At 50.1% G+C, this 14970-nt stretch overlaps 1 protein-coding gene across 1 annotated transcript in view; it reads left to right on the top strand.

The window, feature by feature from the left end:
• Positions 1-14970, top strand: part of CEP164 (centrosomal protein 164kDa) — a gene marked incomplete at its 3' end in the record, with an annotated part of 46093 nt that overhangs the window by 19014 nt on the left and 12109 nt on the right. Inside the window, 16 exon segments of the mRNA XM_009577521.1 lie at positions 2294-2379; positions 4020-4169; positions 6105-6323; positions 7599-7730; positions 8453-8669; positions 9283-9360; positions 9618-9749; positions 10050-10172; positions 10737-10880; positions 11101-11184; positions 12055-12123; positions 12473-12651; positions 13192-13318; positions 13743-13810; positions 14192-14226; positions 14229-14389. Coding sequence (XP_009575816.1) covers positions 2294-2379; positions 4020-4169; positions 6105-6323; positions 7599-7730; positions 8453-8669; positions 9283-9360; positions 9618-9749; positions 10050-10172; positions 10737-10880; positions 11101-11184; positions 12055-12123; positions 12473-12651; positions 13192-13318; positions 13743-13810; positions 14192-14226; positions 14229-14389 — 2004 coding nt within the window.

Below are 14970 nucleotides of genomic sequence, written 5' to 3'. Positions count from 1 at the left end.
GCTGTGTTCTCCCCCTCTCCCTCTTGCTGCAGCACAATCATTGTGCATACAAATGTCTTGTTGGAGCAGCCACGTTTTGAGTTCATTACAGCCCTGTCTTGAGGAGAGAGGTGGATTTGAAATGGTGCTCCCTGCAGAACTGCAGCTGCTCTTTTGTGTCAGCAGACAGAGGCTAGTCTGAAATGAGACTCTGGCTTGTAGGAATGTCTTTACTTCCACGTAGTGAGCTTGCCTTGCTTTGAATGTATTGGCAAAATATTCTGTTTTAAAAAAAGACCACCTCTGTCAGCCACACGAGCACGTTATTGGAGGGTTTTGGTTAGCGTGTTTTGGCAGGAGCCGTGGTAGCTTGCAGAGGCCGTGTGGGCTGCTTCCTGCTAGACCTGGCGTCTCTGCTGGCAGTGGGGAGGCTGCTCCTTTCACCCTTCACTTAACAGGCATTTAAAGTGCTGGCATCCTGCTTTGCTGGCACGGCTGCTGCGCTGAGGGTGACAGTGGCGAGGAGCTGGAAGCAGGCATGCCGTCTAAGCTGATGCATGCTGGAGATCGTGGAGATCCTCCTGCTGAGGTCCCTTGGGAACCGTGCTGTGCAGGGGGAGGAGACGGCCTGTTATCTTTCATCCTGCTTTCCTCTGGCCACAAGACTGGCTGTGTGTTGTGAGCGTGTGTGATTTCCTCTGTGGGATGCAGCCTGGCATTTAAGCAAGACAGAACGCTAAGCTGCTTGCAGTACTGCGAGCGCTGGGGATGCTGAGGCAACAGGAGGGGCAAGGCTCTATGATAGTTTCACAGACAAGGCTTAAAATCAGCCCTTGTTCCCTGCAGGCAGGTGCTGTCTTCACCTTCTCAAATGTGTCCAGAGATGCCTGCAGCCCATGATTTCTGGGGAGGGACTGCCCTCCCGGGAAGGACCGTTGGGCAGGAGTGGAGCACTGGCCCCGTGCGCGGGCTCAGCAGCGTTACCCTGTGACCGGCTATCCCTATTCCCAGGAAGATCTCATTCTCCATTTGCCTGGCTTCTTCCCTTTCACAGGCAGCAGTGACAGAGCCCGTTTTGAGCCAGGAAACATTTGCTGAGCTCCTCGGTTCTCGGGAATTGAAGTCATTATTTACACTGGGGCAGGAGCGGGGCTGGGAGGGGGAGCTGCCTGGGAGAGCTCTGACCAGGCTGATGTGATGGAAGGTGACAGCACTTGCAGGGAATCCTTCTGCTGTTTGCTTCACTGCACATTTGCATAAATTATTGCTGGTTTAATTCTGTGTTATTTTGGCCCTGCTCCACAGTACACTCCCGCATGGCAAGGGCTGAGCTCACCTGCTGTTTCTGTGGTCCCCAAGAATTTATGAATGGGCTGCTCTTCTGGGGACCAGAAACCTCAGCAGGGAGGCTGAGCCCGCACTGCTTTCTCACGTAGGGCTGACAGCTTGAGGAGGGAAGTTCTTCCCCTTCCCAGGTGAACCGTGCAGAGCATGTTTGTGCGTGCCTACTGCAGGGACAGAGGTGCCTGGTAGCTGGCAGGTGGGAAAAGGAGCAGCTGACTGTCATATTCAAATATTTGCTATTCGTATTTCAAGTATTTACTATGTCATAAATAGGCCAACTGAAGTTGCTCAGAGTGTGTTGCCAAGGGGGCTGGCTTCCTTAGCAGCACCCAAACTGATGTGTTCTGGAGTGAGTAGTCAGAAACCCCTGGATAGGTGCAACTGCGTGTATGCTGCTCATCACGATCCGCCTGAGAACCAGCTTGTGAGGCAGGACTGAGTCCTGTTGTGATTCCGGTCCCAGCCGATATGTCTATCAATTTACTTTGTGGCCACAGCACGCTATTTCACTTTCGTGTGTGTGACATTCCTGGTTGGTTTAGGAGACTTTTTTTGTCCTACGCTTTTCAGGGAGTTTAGTGTTACTTGGATGTCCAAGATGATCTTCAGGAAAAAAAACCCAACCCGTGTCCAGAGTGCTGAGTGCTGGCAGGGAGTTCATCTTCTGTATTAAAAAAGCAACCCCCAGACCGTAACCTAGCACAACCTGGGGAGCAGGGCTCCCAGGCCTCTCAGTGGTGCTGCTGGAACCGTTCCTGCAAGGCGTTCCTGTGATGTTTTGAGACCCTTGGTTACCTGCAGGACAGGAGGCTGGCACGCTCAGCTCGGGAGCGGCCTGTGGGTGCTGTTTGTTCAGCGCTGATGTGCTGGACCAGAGCGGTGCTGTCTTCAGCAGAACCACCGTAAGGTCCTGAGAGGCTTTGATGGTGAAGGAGCCAGCAAACTCCACACTGTTTGCTTTTACCTGCAGGCCCAGGAGCTGGGAGAAGAGGAAAAAGACCAAAGCAAAGCCAGTATAGAGGAAGAGCAAAGCAAAAGAACAAAAGCTGCTGAGAGGTATGGTACAAACAGTCAGAGCAACACAGGAGGCGTAGACAGCTCTAGCTCCGGATGACTTTCCTGTCTTGTCCGCCCCTGCTCTGCTCTGGTCACTGTAACCTGTACAGGCGTCCCCTGTAGAACACTCTGAGATGCTGCAGCTTCTCACAGGGCCTTTCCCACTAAACCTCTCACTTCTCCTGCCACCTCCTTAGTACTGTCTCAGCAGATTTCTGCTTTGTTTCAGCTTCTGGCTCGGTAGGCAGCAAAACCGCCTGCCTTTCATTTCCTTGAGACTGCCCCAGATGTGGAGCTGGCTTCTGTTTCCCTTACAGCTATCTGACTTTTCTCTAAGGCTCCGAAAGTCACGCTCTTGCCAAGGTGGTCTGAACCTATTAACATTGTGGGTTGTGCCCTGTGGCGTTTAACCATGGAAGACTTAGCTGCTGGCCGTTGCCCGATGACAGAGCTTTCTGGTTCTGAGGCAGCCCCCAGCCTCGGTCAGCGCTGGTCCTTCCGGGCTGCCAGCTCTTCACTGGGCAGAGCCTGTAGCTGAAGGCTCCCGGGGCCAGCCTGGTGCCCGTTACTGGTGGCAGGACAGCCCAGCTGCGATGTGAACGGTTCTCTTCCACTTCCTTCCATAGAGGTGGCCTAGAGCAAGTCGCTGGCTGACCAGGTATAAGCATTAAGCTGTTTTATATCCTGGTACGTGGACAACTCACTCGAGCACCAGCTGTTACCCCAAGAGCAATGCTGGTTTCCAGACCCTTAGTTACTGTGAGGACTAGACTATCTAGGGGGGAGCTATTTTCAGCCTGTTTGTGGCAACTTGTTTAAAACAGTTGAAATACTGTGCTGAGCAGTGAGCTCCATGCTCTCTCGAGCCCCTCCCCTCCGTCTTTGAGAGCTGCAGCCTGTGGCACTTATAGATGAATCGTGTCAAAACTCTTAGCCTCCGCACAGAGTTACATGTACTCTGGGGCACTGGGAACCAAGAAGCTGTTGCCTGTGCCAGAAAAACTTGTGAACAGAAGAAGCTGCAGTCCGTCTTAATGACTGGCTGCATGCACTCGGGATTTGCAGCCTTGTTCTTAGAGGAGCTCTTCATGTGAAGGTCCCTGAAAGTGTGTTCTGCCCGCAGGAATTGTCTCCTTATCACTTGGTACCTGCTTCCCAGCTGTGCATCCTCTCTTTCTGTCTGCCTGTAAAGCTAGCTCGTGCTTGCCTTGTCTCTCTTCTCTGTAGTTCCGAGATGAAGTAGGACTGTAGATGTAAACATGCCTGCCAATATTTCCATCTGTAATTTGGACAGTGAGAGTATTGCTAATAGGGCTGACTTATCTTGGGGAAATTCTCTAAGGACTTGGAAAGAGAGGGGGATAATCCAGGGAGGGTATTCAGCATTTTGAGACTGACACCCATTAAATGCTCAGCTGCCCGTTACCCTGGCAGGGCTTGAGGCGGTGGGAATGCTTAGGAGCTTTGCTGTGCCTTTGGCAGCTGCATGTTGGACAAACGGTCCCGTTGGCAGGCATGGCTTGGTGCCCATCTACATCAGCTGCACATCCCGTCTTCCCTCTGTCTTGTCTACCTGCAGCAGCCACTAGAATCTGATCTGTGCTAATCCGGTCTTCTGTTACCTTTTTTGTGCTGCGAAGTGAGAGGGATCAAAGTGCTTGTGAAACATCAGACGGGAAGTGTTTTGCTTTAGAAAATCCCAATCAGGAGGAGGCTGTGGCCCAGGAGCCGGAGGATGGATCGCTGGATAGCCTAATCAATCTGGAGGAGCTTGCTGCCCCGCAGAAAGCGTAAGGGCTTCAGTTAAGTCCCCGGTGTTGTAAGCATAACAGCTTTTGTCCTTTTGTTCCCCTTTGTGGTGTTTGAAGTTAGTGTGTGAAGTCAGCACGCTAGGAGATGCGGTTTGGTGGGCACAGCAGAGCTCAAACATCTCCGTATGCAATTCCAAGCAGCTGTTTCCCTGGTAAGAGTGCCAAGTGAACAGTCTGTCCTGGGGAGGGTGAGAACAGCAGCTCAGCCCTTGGGGTCTGTGGCACAGGACTCCGTGGTACAGAGAAAGAGCTGTTTGCTTTGTACTTGGAAAAGCCTCCTTCTTAGCAGTGTCGCTAACAAGGCTGTAAGCATTCACCCTCCTTTGATAAGCGCTTTCACACAGCCTCCTGAGCTCGTTTGCTGAGTGGTGCTGAGATCGGGGGGGCACAACAAAAACCCAGCAAATCACCCCACTTTTACCGTCACTGGAAACATTGGTTGCTTTGAGATAATAAGGTCAGAGCGCAGGATGGTAGAGCTCAGGTTCCCTGCAAAAGCCAGTGGTCTGTTGCTGTACTAAATTGATGGTCTTTGCAGGTATGTACCTGCGCTTCCACTGCGATAGAAGATCTCAGTAGAAGTGATTGTGCTGACTTTGCTTTCTATGTCAAATGACAGATCAGCAGATGCAACTGGAAAAAATAGGCAGTGCGTCTCTCAGGACAAAGTGGTGCAGAAGCAATCTTTGATGCGGAGACCAGCACAGTATCTCCCTTTTTCTAATAGGAATTGTGTTGAGTTGTGTAAATGTCTGTGTGTTGGCTGGATCTCTTTTCAAGCAAGAACTGGGGCAAAAGGAAGGACGTGATAAAAAGGTGGAAGGGGCTGAACTGCTCTGCAGAGCAGCCTGATAAATGGCACCTTCTGTAGGCATCTCTGCAGTTGGCCCGGAGCATGTAGCGTTATGGGGGAGCACTAGTGAAGTGGGATTTTTCCAGAACCCAACTACTCTTTCCTCTGTCTTGTTCTTTTTGCTAATGGCTGCATAAGCGACCTTTTCGCTTTTGACTCAAGGCTATATTACTGGGGCTGTGATGTCCCTGATTCCTGGCAAAACAGAAGTCCCTCCACCTTACGCTAGCAGTCTCAGAGCACGATGAGACCTCGCTGCTCCAGCTTCCACTAGCAAAGAATAAAATTTTTTTCCTAGACTAACCTTCATTTTCCCCTCCTTCCCCTTCAGCCTCTCTCAGACCTTATCATTTTGCTGCTCTCTGTCTGAAAAAACTTAATTAGAAACAGATTGGGTTTGAATTTTTGGAGCGCTTAGGGCTTTCTGTTGCCTAGAGCTGGCAAACTCCCAGCACACTTTAGATTGCAATTGCAGAAAAATACCTGGTCCATCAGAAGCGCACTGCCAATCCCTGGGCTGAAAACAGGTACCGATTGCATCTGCTTTTGTGCCTGGCAGCCCTAGCCAGGGTTTCCTAGCTACTAGATCCTTCACGAAGTGAGACCATGTTGCCTTCGCAAGGTGAGCTCTTGTGGGCCAAAATATGAGTTATTCAGGACCTGAGTGCTGCTGGGCTGGGCTTAATAATTTATCAGTCAGAGTTTCTCTGGGAGTCAACGAGAGGGCCCACCAGCAGTGCGTGGGGGCATGCCCAAGCTGTTGCCTTGACGAGACAACAAGCAAGCTTGTCTTCTGCCTCTGTGCCCTCCACCCGCCTACACTGCTGTTCCTCACCTCCCGTGAGCTAAACAGCAAGGGCTTCACAGCAGCCCGCCAGCGGCTGCAGTCCAGTGGGGATTCTGCACGTCCTTTCCCTTTGGCGACAGTGAAGCTCCTCGAGTAGGTGGCTCTGAGATTTTTGGTTTGGAGTTGATACTGTTTGGGGGGATGTTGCTGTTCCTTCCATGTTAGTCAGTCTTCTGTCACCCTTTTTGCCAAAGGAGCTTTCTCTTTTTGGTAGGCAACCTGAGAAGGAAATCGAACACGAGCAGTCCTTGAACCAGCCTAGTGAAGAATCCCTGGAGGGAATAGCCAAGGAGCTGGAGCTGGAGCTCGAGCAAGAGAAAATGCATTTATTGGAAGCAAAGAAGGAGAAAATTCAGCAATTCCAGGAGGAGATGAGGCAGCAGGAGGAGGAGGAAGCTCAGAAGCTTCATCAGCAAAAAGAAAAATCCCTCAGGTACTTTCCTCTTTTACTCCATCTCCCCGCTATTTCTCCTAGGAGCCTTTCCTAGCTGCGATTTCATTGCCGGTGGCCGCAAGCTTGTGCTGTTATAGGCCACCACCTTGAAAGTGGTGCTACTTTGCAGAGTTGTGGGCAAAGGAGGCAAGAACAGGGCTTTCGGGGAGGAAGAGTACGGGACTCTCTGCCTCGCACAGATGATCATGTGTGTGGGGATCTGCACATCTTGAAATGAATAGTGGTCTGCTGTCAGTGCTGTAAATGCTTAAAGCAGATGTGTGGGGAGCAGAGTCTGCCTCAGGAAAGCGCTCTCCAATACAGACAAGAGAGCGTCTTCCCATGTCCTGCAAGACGAGCTCTGATTCGATACACATGCAGCTTTCAGAGCTCTGAACCTGTCTCTTATGGTTAACCTGGGAAAAGTTTCCAGTTCAGTGCGTGGAGCTTTACCGCCTGGCAGACGTTCAAATCCTGGGCTAAATGGTAGAAACAGGAATGGAAATTGGAGCATTAGAGGAGATGGGGTTACCCCAGAGGAACGATCTGAAACTCCGGTACTGTATGTTTTACAGAGGGACTTCCAAACAAGACCTTAAGGAATAGGGCATGGATGTCTGTGTGAAACCCAGCCAGTGCATGAGGATCCAATAGCAATCCAGGGAGCGGAACAGCACTGGGAGCTGTGTCCTCTCCCTGGGGGGGGATTTTTCTCTCATGGCTTGTATTTTATTTCAGCTGGCCTTGATACTTACGTTCATAGCACACTGAGCCAGCCAGAAACAGTATCTTGACATGAAATGTTATGGGAATGTTGTCTTGGGTGCGAAGGAAGACACAGAAATCGCATCTGAAGGGAAAAATGTCTATGCAGTAATGAAGCAGGAGTAAAAAGGGTGTCATATGAAAATACGAAGCTTACAGATGTACTAATCCATCCAGGTACCTTGGCTGGGAGCCTGCTTTCATTTAATAGGAGTTGATTTCATTTACCTGGAAAAAAAAGCCCCTAGTGCCACCACCTATGATGATATAGTGCATTTTAAAAATGCACCGCAGAAGTTTGATGCTCGGTGGCTGTGTCTCCCGTGCCAGCAGCCAAGTTCTGAAGGTATGGAGGAGAATTAACGGTCTGGAGCCCTGGAAATGCATCACTTGGGCAGGCACAGTTAGTGGGAGCAGCAGCTGATCTATAGGCCTTGGGGAGGTGGTTTGAAGATATTAAAGCCTCCTGAACCTCTTTTCTTTTTTTTTTCCTGGTTGCTCAACTCTCAGAACTCTAAAAGAAGATTTGGCAAAGGTTTCTGAGGAGGAAGAGTTGCGTGTCAGAAAGGAAGAAACTGAGAGACTCTCAAAGCTGCGAGCCAAAATCACCTCGGAGACCGAGGCAGAGAAGGAGAAGATAAGGTGAAAAGTTTTGCTGCCATCCCTGGGGTCGTAAACTCTGCTGGTTTGGGAGGGAAGCATCTTGCACGCCACCAGCAACCACTCAAAGTGGAGGTACTGGCTGCCTGAGCCTCCCATAGCTGGTACCCTGCCTTGGGGGTAAGTACGAGGCCCTAACTCTCATGCTGTACGTGCTGGGCAGCCGTGTGTCGATAGAAGGTAAAACTGATGGACCTGAACGGTGACAGCTCTGCTGCCCCGGAGCTGATCCAATTTTGCTGACTAGACATATAGTACCTGAGTGTCCTGAGAGAGGTGTTGCTGAAATGTTGGACCAGGCACAGCCCTGGGGCGTGTAAATGAAAGACATGGCCTCTGCAAGGATAGCCGCACTCAGCAGAGTAGCTTGGTTTGAGTGGAAGTCTCCGTCTAATGGCTATGAAGGCCTGTTAAAACAACGGGAGGAGGCAGAAAAGGCAGACACCGGAAAACTTACATTTTGCGATTTTTTTTTATTTAGTTGACAGATATGTCTCTACTGACTGCTTTGCTGTTTATTTCCAAGGCCTTAGTCGATACACTTGTGAATCTGTGTGCTGTGGTTCTTGGTTTCTTCTGGCTTGCGTGTCCTATCCCTTAGCAGTGTCTTCTGTCAGCTCTGGTTCCTAAATGGAGCCCAGCGGTCAAGTACCAAATTCTGACTTGCTTCTGTCTCTGTGTTCGTGTTGCAAACCTTGTTGCAGAGCAGAGCAAGAGGTCGCACTGCAGAAACTAAGAGAAGAGTGGGAATCCCTGCAGGTAACAGAGAAGGAGAGCCTGAAGAGGAAGCAGCAGCTTGTTTTGGAGAAAATGAAGCTGGAAATGGAGGAAGCTCAGCAGAAAGAAATGATCGGGCTGGAACAAGAGAAGGAACAATTCCTGAGTGAGCTCAAGGAGAGATTAGACAGGGAAAAGAAGAAGGTGAGATGTTTATTGCCAGCTAGGGTCAGACCCATGCTGTTCAGCCTGACCTGGCCTGCGTTGCCATACTAAAGTGTCGAGATTAAATAACACCCGCATGTACTTTAGTAATGACTGCCGTAAAACATAAAGGAAAGATGTTAGGCATGCTGTTAGAGGCATGATTGAGGTGGGGAGGAGTAGTCCCCCAATTTTTATTACAACTGTGATTAGATAACAATTATTTAAATGGCCACATTGCATCTGAAGAAAAGAAAGATCACTGTGTGTCTCTGCCAAGCTAAACCAAGCCATTTTACCAGATCAGAATACCTCTTTGGCTGCTGCTTTAGTCCTCCAGAGAGCTTGGGGAGTTCTTGAACGGAGGCAGTCTGTAGTCCTTCCAGCACGGCATGACTGAGATCCGTTGAGGAGGGAGGGAAAAGCACCCTCCCACTTGGGAGGGAAAGCACATAGAGAGTAAAGGCACCTTGTGTGTAATCCAGTTTGAAAGGGGTTTACCATTGTGCTTTTTTGATGCTTGTGGGTAGATGTTAATTGCAAATACATCTTGCGCAGCGTGTCCCCGCAAATAGAGGTTTTCCAGCAGACTGTCTTGCTCATGTTCCTGTAGGCAGTAGAAGAGCTAGAGAAACAGTTTGCAACTGAACTCCAGCAGCTGAAATCTGCTGCAGAAGAGAAGCATCGTAAGGTAAAAGATGGTGTCTTTAGAATGTAAATTGGGTTTTTCCCCACACTGCCACCACAGGTGGCTAGGGAGGGTGGCATTAATTTTTTTCCACTTCCTAAATATGGTTCTGGTCTGGCTCAGCATTTGGACATGCTCCAAGTCGGGGGTGGTGAGACTGCACATGCTGGTCTTTGCCGTGGTGCTTGCTCTCTGTAGGAGGGCACTAAATGGATCTTGTCAGAAGGGTGACAAGTCTCTGTGGGTGGCTTTCATGGCAGGTCATTTCCAGCCTGCAAACCCAGATAGCAGAGGCACAGAGGAGCGAGGAGGCTCGGCTGCGTGACAACTTGCAGAGAGCAGAGCAGAAAGTGCAGCAAAAAGCCTATCAAGTAACCGAATACGAACACGAGGCAAGTATTCATCTTGGATTACTGAAGGTTCTTCACCCTCTCTCCTTGGATGCGTGGTGAGGTCTGAGAGGCCACATCCCTGCCCAGGGGTGACAGTGGTGTCTTAGGGGAAAGGACACCCCTGTAGCATCTCACCTCGCCAGGGTGCTCGCTTTGTGCTAGCCAGGCCACAGCCTGATCCCACTTGCAGGGTACTCTGAACTTCAGTCCTTCTGCTCATGTGAGAGGTTGATCTCTTGGGGGGCCACTGTAGTGCAATGCTGTAGTTCGGGGAAATATCTCTCCGCGTCATCCCTGCAGCTCAGCGAGCTTATGAGAGAGAAACGCCAGGAAGTGGAAAAAAACCACGAGAGGAAAATGGAGAGGATGAAAGAGGAGCACCAGGAGGTCCTAGCACGGATGCAGGATCAGTATGAGGAGGAGGTACTGCTGGGGGAAAGCAGTGAATTTGGGAGGTGGCTGTAGTGGCTTGCTCCATTGGGCTGTACCTGGGCTGGCACTGCTGCTTGCCAGACCTGCCTATCTCAGCCACTCCTAGAATTGGAAATCTTCTTTCTTCTAGGAGAGCTGGGCATTGTTGCCATGATGTAAAATGAATTTAGGCGGGGGTGATACGGGTAAGCTGTCAAAATATTCTCTGTGCAGGCAACGTCCACATGCGTTTGTGGACTTCTGTACGAGAGAAGACTCTTCACGTTTTTGCAGGTGCCCGTTCTGGAAAGCCTTCTGCCTCCCATTTTTGACTATATAGTCAGCAGTGTTTGACAAAACCTTAGTTTCATGGGTTATTTCTTTCTTGAGCCATTTCCTTAGCAACTTTGTCCCTGTAAGCAAGAGGTTTTATTTGCTGAATTTGGTATTTGCTCAGGAGCTGCTGTGTGATGGGCTGGCTTTCCGGAGGGTGTGTCCTGTGTGTTCATGTTGGCTTGCTGGAGAACCCTGTGCTTCACTCAGCCACTTTTCTTGTTTGTGTTTTGCCACAAACAGGAGAGAAAGCAAAGAGCAGAGCTGTTTGAAGGCCTGCGAAGTGAGATGGCGCGCCTCCGACAGCTTCGTGAAGCGGAGCTGAAAGCTCTGCAGGCAGAGCTGGATGAGCGGCTTACTGCATTGCAGCACAGGCACAGGGAGAAGGTGAGGAGGACGCTTGGCCTAGCAGTTTGCTGTGGCTTGGCTGCTTGGGTATGGCCTGGGTATGGTGACACCTCAGTGTGCCTCCCACCCTCTACAGCCCAGGGTGACACAAGTGGCAGGTCACGTTTTCCCAGTTTTCGTTGTTCCTTGTTTCCCAGAGTTCTGCCTGGTGAGTGGGGAACTTGTGCCATTCTCTTTTTAACTCAGCATCTCTGTGCAGGAGAGGAAACTCCAGGATTCAGAAAACGAGCTTGAAATGCGAACGAAGAATGTCAAAGCCAGATCAGTGCAGCTCCTTAGCCAGGTGAGTCAGCCCTCTTGGGCTCGCAGAGCTGCTCCTCTGGCTGCCTCCTCGTGGGGGACTTTTCAGAAGTTCTCAGCCAGGGCTCTTGCTGCCATCCAAGTTACAGGTAAAGCTTCCATCACACGTCAGAGCAGGGCTAAGCATTCCTAGTGGTGCAGCCTCATGGCTGATGTTCGCAGTGGAAGTTGGTGCTCTGGGTTTGCTCAGTGCTTTGGCAGACAGTAAGTGGCTGTTAAGTGACAGAAGGATCATAAAAGACTTTCAAGGCAGCATGTCCTGCTCAGCATAACTTCGGATTTTAGTCAATCCCTTCCTGATTTACCTCCTCTTCTCCCTGCTGCTGTGAAAAGGGAATGAGTGTTTCTGGATCTTGGGCAGCAGAGTGGGAGAGGGAAGCGCTCCAAATGCTCCTGTGGAGCTGGCAAAAATCACTGGCTGATGCTCTTGCCTGCCAGATCTCTAAGTCCTGGCCTGTGCCAGGGGCTGTAGATAACCTTGCTTCTGTCAGCCCTTCCTTTCCAAGCAGCACTGGAGCGAGGAAGTAAAAAGGTAGAGAAATGCTGGAGGCAACCAGAGGCTTCACAAAAGCAAGATCCTGCAGAAATGGCCACGTGCCTTGAATACTCTCACAGCTGAGCAGGAAGGGGTGTTCTTCCCACAGGAATGCAAATATTCCAACTTCTCACTTGAAGTCAAATAAAGGCAGGGGATCTTGCGGGGCGGGGGGGAGGAATAAAGCAAAACTGACAACAATCCTCAGGTGTTTTGAAATGGTCTTGGGACTCAGGCCTGACCTCTGTACTTCAAGTGCTGCTCAGCGTCAGCAGTCTCCTCGCTCTGACACTCACCTACTTTCTCATCTGTATATAGGAGGAGTCTCTGAGAAAGAAAAGGCAGCAGCTGCTGGATGAAGACAGACAGACTGAGCTAGAAAGAGATGTATGTATGTTTTAGCTCTGGAGAGGTGCTGTGCTGCTTTCCTTTTGGGGGTGAGGGGAGCACACTAGAACTATGGCTTTAGGAAAGCAAACTGTTGCTTCTAAATTGTGAGTCTGAAAATCCCTCCCTGCCTCAGCCTGGAGTGCCATCCTGCTGGGAGTTTGATTAGCTCTGAGCTGTTCCCCAAAAAGAAGACAGTTGTGTTCTTCCAGGAGTGGCATGTGGTGTGTGCATTTGTAGCTCTGGGACCTCCTGTGAGTTGTGCAAGTAGCAAGTCTCTTGCACGTTGTGTGCCTTTCATTTTGGTTTTGGGGAAATCACTGTGAGGGATTTTGTGGTTTTCTTCTAGGAAGCTGCTTTAGCTTCTCAACTCCGCCTGGAGGAGAATAGGAAGGAGCATGCCAGCCTCCTTGAGTCCATCCGGCAACTGCGTAGGTCTCTTGAAGAGCTCCAGGACCAGAAAGCTGAGCTGGAGGCCCAGGTGGACTTGTTGCAGACCCGAAGCCAGAGGCTGCAGAAACGCATCAGGTGTGTGTATGAGAAGTTTCCTCTAACGCAAAAAATCTACCCTATGCCCCTAACAGAAACCTCTCTGACCTAACCTGGACCTCTCCCTTACCTCTGAGCTTCTTGTGTGTTGGGCCACATTCCTTCAGAATCCCAATGGTGGTTTTACTGCATGTCAAGGGCATGGAGGTCCTGGGGCCTGTTTCCAGATCTATTGATAACTCGCTGTGTAAATTTGCCCCTTTGCCTCTGCTTGTCAGGTTAATTTGTTTGTCTTCTCCGCATCTGTCTTGCGAGGTTAATAAGATGCTTTGAGAGGGGCACTGAAATGCAAAGAAAAGGTTTTTCTAAGATAGCTGAGCTTCTGGGTAAGGGTGTGAAGCAATGTTTCCCTGCCCAGCCAGGGGTTATGTTTGACATCGCACCACAGACCCTATACTGGTGTTGTCTTGCGTGTCTGTGGCCCTTTCCCTCCTGGAAACTGGAGGTTACTTTGGGCACCATTGCAGCTAGATTACTGGTGTAATCAAGTGCTGCCACTGTTGCCTTTTCTTGGGGCAGTGAGCTGGAGGCGGCCGTCAGGAGCAAACAGGAGACTCTGAAAGAACTGGAGGCAGAAGAAAGCGTGGAATCTCCAAGAAGGAAAGCTGAGCTCCATGTTGAAGACCTGGGAGAAACTATTCAAGCTGTGAGTAGAGCAGACTGTAAAGGTGTTTGCCTTGTGAGATCTGAGGCTGTAACTCCCCTGAAAATCCCAGCTTTTGTTCCTTCTGTGTGAACTCGTTTGAGATGCAGTGATGCATTTTTGTTCGCCAGGGAACATCAATATGTTTAATAGTGTTTGTTGATTTCTGTCTATTATTATTTGTGGGAAAGCAGTGTCGGGTACTTGAGTGCCTTTGGAGTCAAAAGCAGGGCTTGAGTCAGGGATAGAAATGTCTTTGTTACTTTTTAAAAGTCACATAAAGAACATCCCTGGCACTGGCCTTGGATCTGGGCAATACCATGGTGATGTCATTCCGAATTTTTGCTCCTAATTGGATTCTTACGGGACCCTAGGGTTCTGTTTCCCATACATATTTCTTAGTTTTTGAAATGTTTCAACTCCTCAGCACTCATCCAGAGAGCCTGCTTCCCCACCCTCTCAAAGCCACGAGGACAGCGACTTCCAATTTGATCAGTGAGTATCTGTATGCCAGCCACTTCTGGAAAACGTTTTTGCTTTGGTTTTACGAGCAAATATTTTTGCTTGGGTTTACGTGCATTGCACTGACAATCTGTTTTTGGGGAGGGTGCTGCGTGAGGCTTGCAGGGTGGCACAGCCAGTACAAAACCAGGAGCATGCTGTCTCTTTTGTGTAGTGTCCGGAGCTACTGATCAGTGAGTATCTGTATGCCAGCCACTTCTGGAAAACGTTTTTGCTTTGGTTTTACGAGCAAATATTTTTGCTTGGGTTTACGTGCATTGCACTGACAATCTGTTTTTGGGGAGGGTGCTGCGTGAGGCTTGCAGGGTGGCACAGCCAGTACAAAACCAGGAGCATGCTGTCTCTTTTGTGTAGTGTCCGGAGCTACATTCATGCAGAAGGGATTTTTTTTTGGAGTTCCTGGTGCGCCAGACCCGCTCCATGAGGAAGAGGCACATGGCACTAAAAGCTGCAAAGCAGCAGTGGCGCCAAGATATGCAGAAAGCACAGGAGGTGGTGCAGGATCCTGACAGTTCCCAGCTCCTGGAGGGCGTGCGCAAGAACCTGGAAGAGGTGAGCCACTGACCACTGCCTGTGTTCAGACGTCAGGCATGGTGGATGCACAAATGAATCCACAGCCCTGGGATCGATTCCTGGCTCTGCAGGTGCAGTGACAGGCAGCTGTGGGTGTTCAGTCCCCCTGGAAATCAGATCTTGCATGTTTTTTATGTTAGATACGCAGCGTTCGTCCCTGCTTGTGCCTTCCTCATCGTAACACAAGGGTTAGAGTCCTTCCCCTCTCAGGCTAGCTGTAGATTACTTCAGGAAGGCTAAGAGAGCTGTTCAGGAACACAGTGCGAATGCAGTGTCTGAGGAACGGGCTTAATGAGAATCTAACTTAGGCTTTGGATCACAGTGGTGTTACTGTGCCTCAGATGAGTGGCCGAGAGCGCATGCATGCATGCATGCATAGCCCACAGCTAACGGAGCATTGCGTGGTAGACTAGTTTCAGTTCTGTTTCGCTGTGTGTGCTTTGGACTAGGAAGGCTCTACGAAGCAGTCACTGCAGTGCAGCCAGTGCTCAGTAGCTTGCTAGGTTCCAGGACCTTGATCGTTAGTTGGAGCTCTTGGGACCTTAAAAGTGGAGAAAGCA

The sequence above is a fragment of the Fulmarus glacialis genome, unplaced genomic scaffold, assembly GCF_000690835.1.
Source record: "Fulmarus glacialis isolate BGI_N327 unplaced genomic scaffold, ASM69083v1 scaffold17505, whole genome shotgun sequence".
Taxonomy (NCBI): domain Eukaryota; kingdom Metazoa; phylum Chordata; class Aves; order Procellariiformes; family Procellariidae; genus Fulmarus; species Fulmarus glacialis.
Note: the sequence above shows the minus strand (reverse complement) of the source record. Positions and strands in the feature narration are given on the sequence as shown.